Below are 16,884 nucleotides of genomic sequence, written 5' to 3'. Positions count from 1 at the left end.
CCCTCCCCCTGTAATAAGCAGGTCCCCCCCCCCCAGTAATAAGCAGGTCCCCTCCCAGTAATAAGCAGGTCCCCCCCCCCCCCAGTAATAAGCAGGTCCCCCCCCCCCCAGTAATAGGCAGCGCCCCACCCCCAGTAATAGGCAGCGCCCCCCCCAAGTAATAGGCAGCGCCCCCCCCAAGTAATAGGCAGCCTCCCCAGTAATAGGCAGCCCCTTCCCCTGTAATAAGTAGTCCCCACCCCAGTAATAAGCAGCCCCCCCCAGTAAGCAATCCCCCCCAGTAATACGCAGGTCCCCCCCCAGTAATAACCAGCCCCCACAGTAATAAGCAACCCCATTCCCCTGTAATAAGAACACCCCCCCCCCAGTAATAAGCAGGCCCCCCCCCCAGTAATAGGCAGCCCCTTCCCCTGTAATAAGTAGCCCCCCCCCAGTAATAAGCAGCCCCCCCAGTAAGCAACCCCTCCAGTAATAAGCAGGTCCCCCCCCAGTAATAGGCAGCCCCCCAGTAATAGGCAGCCCCTTCCCCTGTAATAAGTAGCCCCCCCCCCCAGTAATAACCAGCCCCCCCCCAGTAATAAGCAGCCCCTTCCCCTGTAATAAGTAGCCCTCCCCCCAGTAATAAGCACACCCCCTCCCCCCTCCCCAGTAATAAGCAGGTCCCCCCTGTAATAAGCAGGTCCCCCAGTAGTAAGTAGCCCCCCCAGTAATAGGCAGCCCCTTCCCCTGTAATAAGTAGCCCCCACCCCCCAGTAATAACCAGCCCCCCAGTAATAGGCAGCCCCTTCCCCTGTAATAAGTACCCCCCAGTAATAACCAGCCCCCCAGTAATAGGCAGCCCCTTCCCCTGTAATAAGTAGCCCCCAGTAATAACCAGCCCTCCCAGTAATTGGCAGCCCCTTCCCCTGTAATAAGTAGCCCCCCAACCCATATACTTACCTCCTCCCTGCTGTCGCTCTCTGTCTGCTTGCCCTGACGTCAGCCCGGAACACTTCCTCCCCGAGTCCTCTCCTGCGGAACTAATGAGCAGGGGACTCGGGGAAGAGTATCCTGGCTGCACAGACGTCAGTGTGCGCCGGCATCAGCGCGATTACCAGCGGGGAGCTGCGGCGCCCTCACTGGTAATCGCTTCGGTGGTCAGCGGCGTCGGCACGCCGCGGGCCACATAGCACAAGGCAGCGGGCCGGATTCGGCCCGCGGGCCTTGTGTTTAGAGTAAAAGTTCCCGGCGGTGCCGCGGACCGGCGCTAAGCACCCAACGGCCCGGCCCCGGGCCGCGGCCCGGCGGTTGGGGACCCCTGGCTTAGATCACAGGGGTCCTCCTGCAATACAGTGTTACATAACTATCAATTACACCAACACCTGAATATTGAACTTTTACTTCTTATGGACTCCATAGAATCACAGGAATAAAAACTTCTGTATGTCTTTATATAAATTGGGAAACACAAAAGAAAAGTACAGATGGGCCCAGTAGTCGATGGGTGTCATTTCATGGATCTGTGCAATACAAAATTCTAATACATTTTTTTACATTTCTTTTCGGTGGTTGGGCTTTGGTGTCTTTTAAAAAAATTTTTTACATGGCTTCAACTTTGCTGTATAAACAAAGTTTTAAAATATATCATGCTGGCTGCCAGCCCACAACTGGTGGGACCTTACCAGATACTACTTATATATAGTACAAATCCAAGCAGTAGCACCATAGGTTAAAGGTATAGAAGAACTAGCCAAGGGGTAGAAGCAGTACAGCCCAAACTAGCTAGCCCCTATGGCATCCACTTTATTTGGTTGGTGGCTCAACGCATTTCAGAAAACATAAAACGCCACCTTTCCCTTCTTTAAAAACTCAGACCCCACTAATCACAGATTGATGAACTTTCCTAAGGATAGACTATCAATGTACACTCAATGACGAAAAAAGTAAAGCACCCAGATAGAAATGTTGAATTGCTGCAAAACTCCGCCTGCAATTATGTCTCAGGGAGTTATGTAAATGATTAGTTGTGGTCTGATTAGACATGGGGTCTTGCTACTAGAGGCTGTAAAAATGTTTTCCCCATTGCTTTATAAAAAGACTCTCAGAGGCTACTTTTGTGTAGCCTACGTCTTGTTGAGAGATCGATGACCACTAGACTTACCTTTATAATACATTCAAAGCCATTTTGAATAATTAACGGACTTTGAGAGGGGGCACATAATTGGAGAAAGAGAAGCAGGATGGTCATTTTGACGAATTGCCTGCCACTTAGGTCATTCTGACCAATCTGTTAGGAAGTGTTGAGAGCAGTGGTTACATGAGGGCATGCACACATTGCGAGAAGGCTCCAGACAATCCTATGAGTAGACAGGATCGTTAGATCTGACAACAAGCACAAGCAGATCCAACAGATTTACCAGATGATCCTGGAAGTCCCTTCCAACTCTACCATTCTATGATTCTATGCTGTCCACCATCCAGACACGTAGCACTTTAATTACAGAATCCTGTCTCTGCCTGGAGTCCCAGAGGCATAACTTGAAGCTCTTGAGCCCAAATGCAAAATCTGTAACAGGGCCGCCAACTCTAATGCTTTATTCATAGTAATGGGATTCCTATATGGAGAAGAGAGTCCTTATGGGCCCACTAAGGCTCCTGGGCCCAGGTGCAACCGCATCTCCTGTAGCTACAGCAGTGGTCTGGACCATGTCCAAACATTTAGCTGAAGGAAATTTGGAAATTTTCCAATTATGTGTTCTGCTAGTAAGACCTCAACACTGTTGCCTTTATTTGCAGTGCTGTCATAAATGAGAAACCTAGACTGCTACGGACTGGAACTGTACAGTTTTTAGTGACAATTCCAGGTTCTACTTGGAAGTTAACAACAGTCGTGTTTGGAAATGAAAGCCTCTTGGTAGCGCTTTAATCTTGCCTTTGCTATAGAGTGACACACCACCCCAAGAGCTAGTGTGAGTATCTAGGGAGCCATCACATACGACAGTCAGTTACCTCTAGTAGTGATATGAGAGACACTAAAAACTCAGCAATATGTGCAGGAAATTCTGTGGCCACTTGTTGCCTCTCATGGCAGGGGTTCCAATGGCATTTTTCATGTTTACTCACACATAGCAAAGGTTTCCCAGGAATGCCCCGGCCATGTTGCTGTACTTCTTTGGCCTGCCTCATCAGCAGATTTATCACTGATGGAGCATTTATAAGACCTGTTGTGACACCAACTTTAGCAGCCTAGGAGTGTGCAGGATCTAGAGGTCCAGTTGCAACATCTTTGGGCAAATGTGCTGCAGGACACCATATGGAGCCTGTATGCCTCCATGCCTGACCTATCTCATAATGTATTCAGGCTAGAGGTGGCTCAACAGGGTACTAGAGCCTTATTCGAGCTGTTCAGTTTTCCTACAATAAACGTATCCTTTCCTCTAATCACTTACATACATTGTCATTACATTTACACATAACAGCGTCATTCGATTCCAACAACTTTTAATTAGTGCATTTTTTTCGTCAATGAGTGTTTATTTCTGTAAAATGTCTGAAACTTGTTGTAGATCGTTTTGACTGTTCTTCAACATACAATTAAATAAAACATGACCTGTTAAAAATAGCTTTCATTGATGAGTAATACGCAAATTATCACCTTACTACAAGAATGGTAGGAGTGTCACAAGCATGTGTCCTAAAGCCACTCCTTTAAGTCGTTGCTCATGATATCATTATAAATACTCCACTTACTCATTCAGCTTGCTTAACTCAAGAATAGACACTTCCCTCGTGTATTGCACTTGTTGCGTCTTTCAGCCATGTATCTGAAATCTGCAGTTGTAAGTATTGTAATTTAGATTTTCTCTCCTTTTTATGTTAAAGTAGTGTGATACTTTGTAACTGAATGTACATAGTGTATTTGGGAAACTGGGTCAAGCTATAAGTGTTGCTTACAGTGCAGATGATTAGTGATTGTGCTTTTTTTACGTTGTCTTTGCATACTGAAAACTTTTATATAACTAACCACAAAGCTTCAAAATATTGTTGGTGGGATGGCAAATTTCAGGTTGCATATAGGAAGTCACCCACTTGAATGGCATTTCCTTTTAGGATGATTCTGCTTCCAAATCTATTATATGTACTCCTTACCCAGATAAGGACCAAGCGCTGTAAATTTACAGTGTTTGTTTCTAGGCTTTAATCCCAACCAATGGTAAAAATATGGAGTGGGACTAAAGCTCCTTCCTGCTCCTGCAATGTAGCAAGAGCAGATCAGGTCCTTGGCTGTTAGTCACAGCCTTGGACACAGATGAGAAGGCTGCAGTAGTTTTTAATTGCTTCTGCCTTCTCTCTTGCCTTCTAGTGAATAGAGAAAGCGGAAGTGTCATTTCCGCTATTTAACCCGGCGATCAAGTGACTGACGCATACCCCCTGCCCAAGTAGAGTTACAGAGTCCTAGCAGACACACATCAGCTCTGTTAGTGATTACTGTTACTATAGGGGATGTTTATAGAGGATTTTTCTATTGATGCCCCAGCTACAGAGGAAAAGTGTGAAATAAAATATATAAATAAATAAAAAAACCTAATGTGAATGACCCCCAAACGTCTGATATAATGTCATGGGAGACATGGATTTTTAAAAAATGGTTTCAAAAATAGCTTTAAAAAAATTACAGAATTACATTAATAAATAAATTTTAAAAAAATTTAAATAAATATATATATATATATATATATATATATATATATAATCTAACCACCGCCGACTCCAACCTAAACCATCACCATATGTGCTCTGTAATCCAAAATGATACAAATTATATATCCTAAACTTACTTTATTTTAGTGTAAATATATAAATTTTTAAAAAAACTATGAATTAAAAAAAATTGTAGCTTTTTACTATATAGAATTAAAAAAAAAATCTGTGAAAAATAAGATATGAAAAAATAGCCCTATATGTCATGGAAAAAAACACAGCTAAATTAATTTTGGTAGCTGAAGGGAAAAAAATAGCGCTGTAAATCCACCACATGGGTAAAATCCCTAAAACGTGTCTGGTCTTTTTTGGACTAAAACACAACACTGGTCCTTAAGCCTTTCCAATCCACTGCCTGACGTCTAAAGACATTATGATTTAAGGCTGTACAGCTCCGATGTTGGAAGACGCCCGTTGGGGTTCTCTTACTGTATATTGCCAGCCTCTCTGCTGTCGGAGCCTATCCAATGTGTCACCTCATGCAGTACTGGCTTTAGCCAGCATATAGCGCCGTTGTATAACAGCAGAAAAAGAGTAAGCCCCCTAGGAAAACCAGGATACAAATTGGATTGGAAAGGGTTAATGAGCAGTAGAAAAAAGAAATATCCATGACAGCCTCAAAAATATCTATGCAGCTTCAATGTACCTCCATTTGAATGTATATGAGTATAGAATAACACTTTTAATAAGTATCCAAAAAAACTATGGAAAAATGTATCTAAAAATACCAAATTGATCATATAAAATGAACTACTGCAGGTAATTTACCTAGACCGCCATGTCATACATCAATCTTAATCCGGTAGACTGGAGTGAAAGCCATTAAATTTATTAACTGGTACTTACCTTTTAATGAATTTGGCACATCATTTCGCTGTCTGTGCAACAAAAAATCTTTGCCAACTGCAATCTGGTGTAGATAAAACAGCACACCGATGGAGTCAACGCCTGAACTGATTTCATTGTATCCAAATAAAACCACTGATGTACAGACTTTACATGCAACGTTTCGTGCATAGGAACCCTTCTTCAGGCTGAGAAATAAAGACAGACATACTATATAATCAATACATAAGTAAAGCTAAAAGCATAAAACTAGGAGGAAGTTGAGGGGGAGCAAAGGGGGAAAAACAATAAAAAGGTGGTGTATGCAGAAAGGTGGAGTAAAACACAATCATTCTACATTTGTATATGACATAGCTGCTGTAGTCTGCGGATCACCCACCACCTTGCATCATGTTGTCTGTTATTGTAGAGACAATGGCATTGTGTGTTGCATTATAATTCATTTGAATTTCTTTTGTGAGTTACATACTGGTCTAATGTTAGAAAAATCACTTATGCCACTGATTTACCATGTGATTGTCGCAGAACCAGTTAAGGCCCATTTACACGGAACGAAAATGATGCCCGACACACGTCCTTGTGTGTCCTCACTCCCGTACTGTTGCACAGGAACAAGTATAGCTGGTTCTCTCATAGTGCGGCCAGCAGGGGGCCCAGGACGGCAAGAGAAGATTTCTCTCTTTGCTCTTCCCCGCCTCTCTCCATTCACTTAACAAAGCGGTCGTTTAGTACTGAATGGCTGCTATTTACACTGAATGCTTATCGTTCAGCTCATCGTCCATCGTTTATGCGAGCCAACGATACTCGCTCCTGTGTAGCAGCATACGTCCCGTGTAAATGGGCCTTTAGTTGACTGAATAATTTTACTGATTGTGTTAATTCAGTCGTGGCATTTTTTTAATCGCCACTAATGAATAAATGCATTGTTAGGCTAATTTGTCCTAAACGAATTCCCTTTAGTTATTTTAGTACTGCAACAAGCATTCTCCACATAGATACCCTTCTGCAAAGCTGGAAAGATCTCCTTTGCACCTGGATAAGTAACATAGTAATATACTATATATGGCCCAAAAAAAGACATATGTCCAGCCAGTTCAGCCTATTACCAACCCCCACAATGTCGATCCAGAGGAAGGCAAAAAAGGCCATTGAGGTAGAAGCCAATTTTCCCGATTTAGGGGTAAAAAATTCCATCCCAACTGTAATCTGGCACCTGGAATAATCCCCGGATCACTGACCCCTCTGAAGTATTTCTGTATACATCCTGTGTACTTGACGAAGGGTTCCTACTAGTGATGAGCGAACGTACTCGTTTAGGGCTATTTCGCAATCAAGCATCGCTTTTTTCGAGTAACTGCCTACTCAGGTGAAAAGATTCAAGGGGCGCTGGGGGTGAGCGGGGGGTTGCAGAGGGGAGGGGGTGGGGGAGAGTGAGAGAGCTATACCCCTTTTCCCCACTGCTACCCCCCGCTCCACCACGCCGCCCCTGCCCCCCGAATCTTTTCACCCGAGTAGCCAGGTACTCGAAAAAAAACGATGCTCGATTGCGAAATAGCCCTAAACGAGTACGTTCGCTCATCTCTAGTTCCTACACCCAAAACCTTGCATGAAAAGTCTGTACACTTGTGGTTTTATTTAGAAATGATGAAATCACTTCAAACATTGATTCCATTGGTCTGCTGTTCCGTCTTTTTCTATGGAAAAAAAGTGATAAATTTGCACATTTGGAGACTGCTTATTCTAAGTTTAACCTAACAAAAATGTGAGCATTAATAGATCTCCCTTAGGCTTTATTCCCACAAGCGCATATACGCCGTGTTTTCACACCCAGGCGCATATGCGGTAGCAATGTGAAGCATTGGTTTCCAATGCAGGCATTCACAGGGGCAAATATACGGCGAATAAATATGCCGGCAGAGCAAAAAATAGAACATATACGCGGCCGGCGCATATACCCTCAGCCAAAACATAGTTCTGGAACTATGTTTTGGCCAATATACGCCGGCGGATCCAAAAGACTTCTATGGGAGCAGGGAAAGAGAAGGTAGGGGGAGGCATTTTTGCAGTGTGCAACGCTGCGAAGAGCCTACAGGTGCCTCTATATAGGCACTAGAAGGCATGAGGATTTGGCAGAACATGGGTTTTCCAGGGTGCGGCATATTTTTTCGCTAAAAAATATGCTCGCTGTCGTTTGAATGGACGAGAAAACACTGTCCGTGATCGCTGAAGAACGCCCATTCAAGCGTTTATACGGAGCAGGCATGAAAACGTAAAAATGCCATTGACGTTTTTGCGCTCATGGGAAAGAGCCCTTAAGTATTTATTCTTTACAAAAATGTATTGTAGCTAATTATGTTTTATTTTTAAAAACTTCCCTGTAATGGCCATATAATAAATACACACTTTCTGTTTACATTGTATGCATAGCCAGCACAGCGTGGTTTCTGTGTACACCCTCCAAGGACTCCGTAATGCTAATACGCCCGTGTGCAGGAGGCTTTATGGCAACTGCAATCAACAGGGATCAACAGTTTAAGAAGTGTCATAGATTATTATTGTATACACAAAGTCATGGGGTATAGACAGGAAATAACGGGGGAGATAAACACAGAATCTTTTTCCGGATTATAATGTGTTGTGCGGCTATTCTGCCTTATCTACACCTGTGGCTGTGAGGTAGAGCTGTCATTAGCTCGCCCACTTCACAATCAGAAGGAGATGACTTTCCTTTTCCTGATCCACTGCATACAGCAAAGCTGATGAGAGAGCTACAGAGAATAAGAACTAGCCAATTGTTTCTGTTCTAGTGGCAAGTTTGTAAACTGGTGCCATTTTTCTTCCCAAAATAGCACCACGTCTATCTACAGGTAATGTGGGATACTGCATCTCATCCCCATTCACTTCAATGTAGCTCAGCTGCAATATCCTGAGGCCAAACGCCCACAGAAAGATTATTGCTACTGGATTCACGGCCAGACCCGCGCCGCGAATTCCACAGCAATGTTTGTCCATAGGCATCCTATGTTAAAAGATTCTTCCCTGCCCACGAGCGGAAATCAACTGTGATTTTCCGCTGGCGGGGAGAATCGTAGCATGTTCTATTTTGTGCAGAAAAATTGCACGGGCAGCTTCCATTCCAAACTTTGAAGAAGAAGAGCTAGTTGTTTGCTCAGGTGGGCATGTGTTCATGCCAGGGATTATCTGGCTGGCAGGATTCTATTGTCTTCTCCCGGGTGTTTATGCGAGGGATTATCTGGCAGGCAGGATTCCATTGTCTTCTCATGTGTGTTTATGCGAGGGATTATCTAGCTGGCAAGATTCCATTGTCTTCTTCTGTGTTTATGCAAGGGATTATCTGGCCAGCAGGGTTCCATTGTCTTCTCCCTGCAGAGTAAACAATATAATCATTGTGTATGCAAAGCAAGTCGCTCCTCAAGCCGCTCAGAATACTGAACGATTTCTATTCAAATGGAGCGAAATTTGAACGGCCTGATGATTATTTTTATGTCGGCTAAAAAACAGCACTAAACGATAAGTAAAGTGCACAACTGCCCGCATTTACATGTAACTATTATCGCTCATTTTCGGACGTTTAAACGAATTTTGAGCGATAATCGTTGCATGTAAAAGAGCCCTCAGAAAGCTATTGTTTAAGTCAATTGTTGCATATTACACTGAAGTGAACATGAAGGGTCTGTGATTTAGCAGTCTTCAAGGTCTTGCACTCTTTTACTTATTTTTCAGGGCAGTTTGGTGGCTTCTCTACTGGCTTTTTTTTTCCTTGTTTCCTTGTGCAATGGAGCTTGTATGGAGAGAGAAGCAAGACTTTCAAGTCTAGGAGAAAAACCTGATGGTAAGTATCAGAGAGATTAAGGCTGCATTCACACAATCAGTTTTTGTTTAGGTTTTTTCAATATGTCCAAACATATATATATTTTCGATAGAGAGAGGGGAATAAACTTACTGTATGGCAGCTGGTCATGGCCAACAATGTCCTCTACTTCCTCCAGCCGTCTGTCACAGCCACTGTGTTCTCCATGTTCTTTGCAGCAAATGCCACATCACATCAGCTATCAGTTTCTAGGTGCCCATAGTGTATGTCGATGTGACACCCCCACCCCTCTTAAAGGGCCAGAAGATTTTCAATCCCTGGCCAATCTGAATAGGTCTCTGGTTATTTAGAGCATTCTTCCCCACCAGAGAAATTAGTCCAGTTTGGTATGTAAAGTAATTCATTTATTCCGAATGACTCCCGTTTTGACCTGTGCCTTTTCTACTCAGCTTTTCACCCTTCTCTGTTCCTGCCCTCTGCTTGTTTCTGGATCACTCTCTGCCTACCAGTCCTAACCTTTGGCCTGTAATATTATTACACAATAATTGCATCTGTCCTGACCTCAGGTCTATTTCATGACCATGTCTTTGCTTGCTCCTTTAGTTCCACAATACAGTTACCCTGACAAGTTTGTGTAAGCTGCCACAAAACAGACTACTTCTGGGGTAAAGTCCTGGGGGGCCCTACAGCAAAGAGTAGATCCTGATTGGTGGTCTTAAAGAGTGAACATCAGGTGACCCCAATTGCTGCCTGCAGGAATAGCCCCAAGCCACATCAGATTGTGGCACGGTGGATCTGTACTCTGACACAGAAACAAAGGATTGGGCATGTTGCAATCTGATACACCTTATCCTTCTTTCCCCAAATTCAGCCAGCACTTCCTACAAATAAATTAAACGTGCATGTACATGACAGCTACAACAAATACAGTACAAGCAAAAACACATGGCAATAGCACTTATGTATACATTTAATATCTGAATTAAAGTTTTCAAACTCCTATACTTACTAACAGCATAACAATGCAAAGGTCTTAGTGCACATTTTGATCAAAATATCTGATCCCATGTCAAGGTGACCTTATGTAGATGGGACCCCACACTGACAAACTCACCTGTCTTTGGACATAAGCCCAATAATGCATCAAGGGAAAGTGGAATCCAGTAATACACTCTAATTAAAAGGCTTTGGCACTGATGGCTGAATAAGCTGCACAACTGCTATGTAGGCAGTTTCCCCAACATTTGCCTTCAGGACTCCCCCACATGAGATAGCTGATCCTGCCAAAAGCAGCAAGTTCAACCAACTTTTGTCTAAAGTGTGTGGGCACTTTGAGACTAGTCCTCCAAATAGCTTCCATTATACATCTACATATAATAATGTAAAACTTGGTCTCAGCCACCAGCTTCCTTTTTATTTCTATACACTAGTAAACCTTTGAGGATTTCCAATAAAGTGGGTCAGCTGCAGCCCAAAAATGTGCAGTTAACGGTTAAGCAATAAACAGAGCCAAAAATTATATTCCTTGCAAAATCTGAGAAGACAATGGGGAACTGACGAGGTACGCTAAACATAAAAAATAGAACAGACTCCACTCGAGCAGCTGTCTGAGAGGCTTCATTGAAAACAATGGGAGCGTTATACCGCTAATCATGGTAAAAAACGTCTGTGTGAGAGAGGCCTAAAGGAAGCTTAGCAGGTTATATAGTTGTATATATAACTTGTTATTTATCTAAATCCCTGATCGTTCTGGGCTTAGGGGTCCAATGGGTGGTCCTAATCATTGATTGAAAGTTATGACTGTCAATCACTAATAGGACCACCCACTGGACCGCTAAGCTCATAAAGAACAGGAAATCAAATAAATTACAGTTTATACTAAATATTTTCTCACAAAACTATATATCAATCTGCTCAGCTCCTGCTGCTCTACATAATTCGTGTTTGCAGATTGGATTGCATTCAATGTGTCAGGGTAACTTCGAGTACAGTTTTCTTTTAGGACATAACTGGTAAAAACATTGCACTAAATCTACTTGCTTTATTATAGGGTGCATGGATGGGGACATCAAAAGAGAACTAAACTCAACATGGTTTAATGACCACTGCATTAAATGTACTTGTGATTTAGATGCTGAGATGAGTTGCTGCGACAGGTAATTCTTCAGAAGTATAATAGATTTAAAAAGTAGCTACAGACTGGATTTAGCTGTGTACTAGATGCACAATGAAGTCTCAGATTATATGAGGAATATATCCTGCTATAATATGATTTGTTATCCATGTCAGTCTTACTAGTAGGCTGTACATAACAGCAAAATTTATATGCACTCTATCAAAAACTTTCATACATGACTAGAGATGAGCGGGCATACTTGCTAAGGACAATTACTCGATCGAGCTCTGCCCTTAGCGAGTACCTGCCTGCTCGGAAGAAAAGATTCGGCTGCCGTCGGCGGGCGGGGAGCGGCGGGGGAGAGCAGGGAGGAACGGAGGGGAAATCTCTCTCCCCCTCTCTCCCCCTGCTCCCCCCTGCTCACTGCCGCAACTCACCTCTCACCCGCGCCGGCAGCCGAACCTTTTCTTCCGAGCAGGGAGATACTCGCTAAGGACAATGCTCAATCGAGTAATTGTCCCTAGTGAGTATGCTCGCTCATCTCTATACATGACCCTTCATATTCTCTCAACCTAGATTTAAGGCCCATTTAGACACAATTATAGCTCAAAATTTCCTCAAAAGCCATTTTTTGAGCGATAATCGTTGCTTCGAAACGCACGGCCATTGTTCATTTTTCGTGCACTATTCATTCAGTCTTATCAGTGCTGCACGCCAGGTTCTCAGCGAGATAGCACTGATAGTATTCTTTTAGCTGGTATCCCACTGACAGCTCAGAGAACAATGCAACTGTTTGCATATAACAGCGCTCCTGCTGTTCTTGGAGCTATTAGTGGTATCCCACTCTGTCTTCATTTACATGCTAATAAACTCTTAAGTAGCTAATTAGCTACTTAAGAGTTTATGTAAAGAGATTGCTCAAAAATGTCACTCAAACTGACCTTTGAGCGAATATTGAGCGATCATCGTTCCGTATAAATGGGCCCTTAGGCTGGAAGGAAGGACCAGGTTTTCATTCAGCGGCCAATAAATGTACTGTTCTATTTTTTAATTTTTAAATTGACTTCATTTTTTTTTTAAATCACACACCACATGGTATACTTTTCTTTTTGTTTTTTTGCTATCAAAGAAACAAAACAATCTTGTATATATGATACCTTTTAAAGAGGTTATCCGGAGCAGAGGCACTGCTCCGACCCCTGTGTAGCGGCTAGCACTTGTAATTGCAAGTACAGCTCTCACTGCAATCAACGGGAACTGCACTTGTAATTGCAGACGCAGCTCCCATGAATTCCAATGAGAGCTGCACTTGCAATTATGAGTGCCGGCCACTACACAGGGGTCGGAGCAGTGCTTCCACTCCGACCCCAATGCATCCTGGCAGCCGCTTCCTGGAAAACCCCTTTAATGGCTTTTTTTAGATTTAATGTTTAACAAAAAGAAAGGATGTTAAACAGCAAGCTTTTGAGACAGTTTACCGTGCCTGATGAAGCTACATATGCAGTTCTGAAAGCTCACTATGTAACATAATTTCTTTTTGTTAGCCATTAAAGGTATCATATCTACAAGACTTTATTTACGTTACGGAGAGCAACAATTTTTTTGGCTAACACGGTACCAAACGTTTCGCTTGTAATACTGCAAAGCACCGTCTACTGTTGCTTTCAACACAGTTGGGGTTACAGCACCCAAACGTATCCCAGTCCAAACATTTTAAACTTCTTTTCCACATGTCCTAATGAAGTCCAATTGACACAATTGCGTTGCTTGTTAGAAGAGAGAGTGGCAAATTGTTGCAGAAATTTCTGTGGCTGAAAAATTGGTCCCATACACCCGAATAAGGTTTGAAATTTCTCCAAAACAAGGATTGTGGCAGGATTAAAAGTTATCTTTTATCCAAAAAGGATAAAATTTAGATCGGTGGGAGTCTACAGGGACCATGCGAATTCCAAAAACGGAGCTCTGGCACACCCTAAATTAAGGGCAGTGGCGGTGATACGTGTCCCACTGTTCCATTCATTTTAACAGGACCACGGGGCATAGCCGAATGCTTGAATTCGGCTTTCTCCAGCAGTGAATGAAGTAGCAGTGCACATATACATCCGCCATTGTTCTCATCTCATGAAGCACCAAAGTCCCATTTTTGGGATTGATAGGGCTCTAAGCAGTCGGACCCCCCACCAAATGGAAAGTTATCTTCTAACTTTCAATTATGGTACAATTTCTTTAAACAATGTACCTGTTAGCATCACATTACCAGGACAAGTTTCTAGTGTGACTGTAAACAATGTTTTCATTCACTTACAGCAAGTATAGATGTTGAATACTGTGAGGAATTACTAAATATTTTAGAATGTTTCATACCGTATCTACTCATGGTTTCATAAAATTGTGAAGCCCCCATAGATCTGTAAGTAGTTCAGAAAGTCATGTACATATCTCCCATGGAAAACAATGTCTTATAATTCTACTCTTCAAATGACTAACAATGTATTTCTCTATAGGGTAGTGAAACCATTCGTAAATAGGACGGATTGTAAAGCTGTTCTAAACCAAACTTCTTGCACATACACTATCAGGAAAAGAGATAACCCTACTGAACTATGTGAAAGCGGAGCTATGATGTGACCCGTTATCACGTGACATGTCATGGAAAAAGAACTGAAAGGAGCACAGAAGCCGTTGTAATTTGGCCAGTTGTATATTCCGTATGTAATGTCATTGGTACTGTATATGTGTATTGCAATTTTTTTACACTTTGTTAAAAATTATTATGAAAGTTAAACATTGATAGAATTTCAGTAAAATGAGCATTTAGGTTTCAGTTTTTAAAATACAGTGTTTGTTTTATTTTTCATCTCCTTTTGGATGTGTGGAATCAATCTCAGACAGGTTTGTTAATTGGATTGCCAGGTGCTCTCGGTTAAAGTTACTCAGAAAGAATGTTCCGCATTATTAAGCAAGTCACATGCGATATGGGGAAGAAGAAAGACCTTTCTGAGGCCTTAGTCAGACGGGCGTTTTTTCGCGCGATTTGCGGATCGCATGACGGATGCGCATCCGCAAATCGCGTGACCAGTGCCCGAAAATCTGCTCCTAGCCGCGTTTCATTAGAAACGGGCCAGAGCTGTCCAGCGCTTTGCATTCAATGGAGCCGGCAATACAGCCCGCTCCATTGAAAGCAATGCGCTGCGGGCGAGTGTGGGATGAATTGTCGGGAAGGGCTTAAATATATACAGTAAGCCCTTCCCTGCAATTCATCCAGAAAAGTGTTAAAATAAAAAATATATACATACTCTCCTGCTCCCGGCAGCCGGAGTTCCCCGCGGCCGGCCTGCAGTGGGTGTGAGTCTGACCTGCCTCTGATTGGCTCAGCGCTGAGCCAATCAGGGGGCAGGTCTGACTCACACCCCCTTCACACCCACTGCAGGCCGGCCGCACGGAACTCCGGCTGCCGGGAGCAGGTGAGTATATATATTTTTTTTATTTTAACACTTTTCTGGATGAATTGCAGGGAAGGGCTTATATATTTAAGCCCTTCCTGACAATTCATCCCGCGCACGCCGGCAGCCCATTGCTTTTAATGGAGCCGGCTGTATTGCCGGCTCCATTGAATTCAATGGGCAAACATCGTTCTTCTCTGTTACAGCTGTGGCAGAGAAGAATGATTTGTCTTCTATATGTTCTCAATGGGGTCGGCGCTGCTGCCGCCGGCCCCATTGAGCGCATATAGAGAAGAGAACAGGAATCGCAGATCGCAGATCGCAGATAGGTGCGATCTGCGATTTCTGTTCTATAATTTATCGGACGAGCGCATAAAAAGCGCTCGTGTCCGATACCATTGCAAAGCAATGGTTTTAAAAAATCGCCGGACGCATGCGCAAATCGCGCGAAAAAACACCCGTCTGACTGAGGCCTGAAGATGAAGTGTGAAATAGTCCAATGTCTTGCAAAAGTCATGAAAACAATTGATATTGTGTACAGTTTGGGGCACTGGTAGTCAACGAGGACATATCAGAGCTTGAGCGGGTACAAAAGCGGGCAACTAAAGTAATAAGTAGAATGGGCGAACTACATACTATAATATATCAGGGGACAATAAAGAGATCACTCCCATCATCTGTTTATACCCAGGACTGTAACAAGGGGGCGCCCTCTATGTCTAGAGGAAAGAAGGTTTCTACACTGACATAGATGGGGTTTTTTACTGTAAGAGCAGTGAGACTATGGAACTTTCTGCCTGAGGACGTGGTGATGGTGAATTCAATAAAAGAGTAAAAGAGGGGCCTGGACGCCTTTCTTGAGTGTTACAACATTGCATGTTATGACTTCAGAAGGGTTGGTGATCCCAGGATTATTCCAATTGCCAGATTGGAGTTGGGAAGGAATTTTTTACGCTAAATGGGGAAAATTCGTTTCTACCTCATTGGGGGGTTTGCCATCCTCTGAATCAACATCAGGGAGGTGGAGGAAATAGGCTGAACTAGACGGACACATCATTTTTTAGCCTTACATATTATGTTACTATTTCACAGAAACTAAGGAGGGACCTCATTGAACTGTGAGGAGATATGGGAGTTGTTCACAGCACAGGTGAATATGATCGGATAAACTCTTAACGCTGCCTTCACACGGCCAAGAAACTTGCGCAGGATTTATGCATTGCGAGACTCACAAATCTTACGCAAATATGAACCCCATTCTTTTGAATGGAGTTATATACATGAGCAAGGCTTTCCCACAATAAAAAAATAGTGGCATGACGTATCTTTTCGTGTTCCACGGAACACATCGCCCATGGTTTTCAAGGGGACAGCAAAAGACATCGCACACCTATTAAAAACAATGGGGAAACATTTAGCGATCCTCCAATGCAGCTTTCAGGCACGTTAAAGGATCGCTAGTTCACAGAAGTGATATAAGGCATTTTTGCCAGAAAATCGCCTTGCATCAACGTGAAAACACATATCGGTGAGCGCGATATTGTGCTCGCCCATGTGTAGGTAGCCTAACCGAGTTTCTGCCAGACCAATTAATCTTATGAAGGCATGTACGTAAACCGCTGCATGGATCATGCAGTGCTGTACACCTATGGGAGCGGCTATCACCGTGTATGGCATCACTCATACACTGTCATGTGCAGTGTATCTGATGAACAGCAAACAGGTATTTGAAGGCGCCGGAGTCTCCGGAGTGTCATGAACCTCTTGATGCAGGATCCTCCAAAGGTTGACAGTTGTGCATAAAGCTGTAGTTCAGCCACCGCTAAGCAAAGCTCACAAAGAGAAGCGTTTGCAGTGGGCTCAGAAATACATGAAGACTCATTTTCAAACAGCTTTATTCACTGATG

The 16,884-nt window shown here is 43.1% G+C and overlaps 1 protein-coding gene across 1 annotated transcript; it reads left to right on the top strand.

The window, feature by feature from the left end:
- The first annotated feature begins 3,720 nt into the window (after positions 1–3,720).
- On the top strand, positions 3,721–14,391 carry LOC136624838 (small serum protein 2-like). Its single transcript, XM_066598771.1, has 4 exons — positions 3,721–3,818; positions 9,331–9,439; positions 11,469–11,574; positions 14,039–14,391. The coding sequence occupies exons 1-4, from the start codon at positions 3,798–3,800 to the stop codon at positions 14,160–14,162; spliced, it is 360 nt and encodes a 119-aa protein (XP_066454868.1). The 5' UTR covers positions 3,721–3,797; the 3' UTR covers positions 14,163–14,391.
- Positions 14,392–16,884: the final 2,493 nt, after the last annotated feature.

This window comes from Eleutherodactylus coqui, chromosome 4 (assembly GCF_035609145.1).
Source record: "Eleutherodactylus coqui strain aEleCoq1 chromosome 4, aEleCoq1.hap1, whole genome shotgun sequence".
Taxonomy (NCBI): domain Eukaryota; kingdom Metazoa; phylum Chordata; class Amphibia; order Anura; family Eleutherodactylidae; genus Eleutherodactylus; species Eleutherodactylus coqui.
The sequence above is the reverse complement of the archived record's forward strand: the minus strand, read 5'-3'. Positions and strand labels throughout refer to the sequence as shown.

What these genes read in the sequence shown, in the direction of transcription:
- LOC136624838 (XM_066598771.1), top strand. Translation starts at nt 3,798, where the DNA reads ATGTATCTGAAATCTGCAGTT. An exon ending in TCTAGGAGAAAAACCTGATG is followed by an intron (nt 9,440 to 11,468) that starts GTAAGTATCAGA and finishes GCTTTATTATAG; the next exon opens with GGTGCATGGATGGGGACATC. An exon ending in GAGATGAGTTGCTGCGACAG is followed by an intron (nt 11,575 to 14,038) that starts GTAATTCTTCAG and finishes ATTTCTCTATAG; the next exon opens with GGTAGTGAAACCATTCGTAA.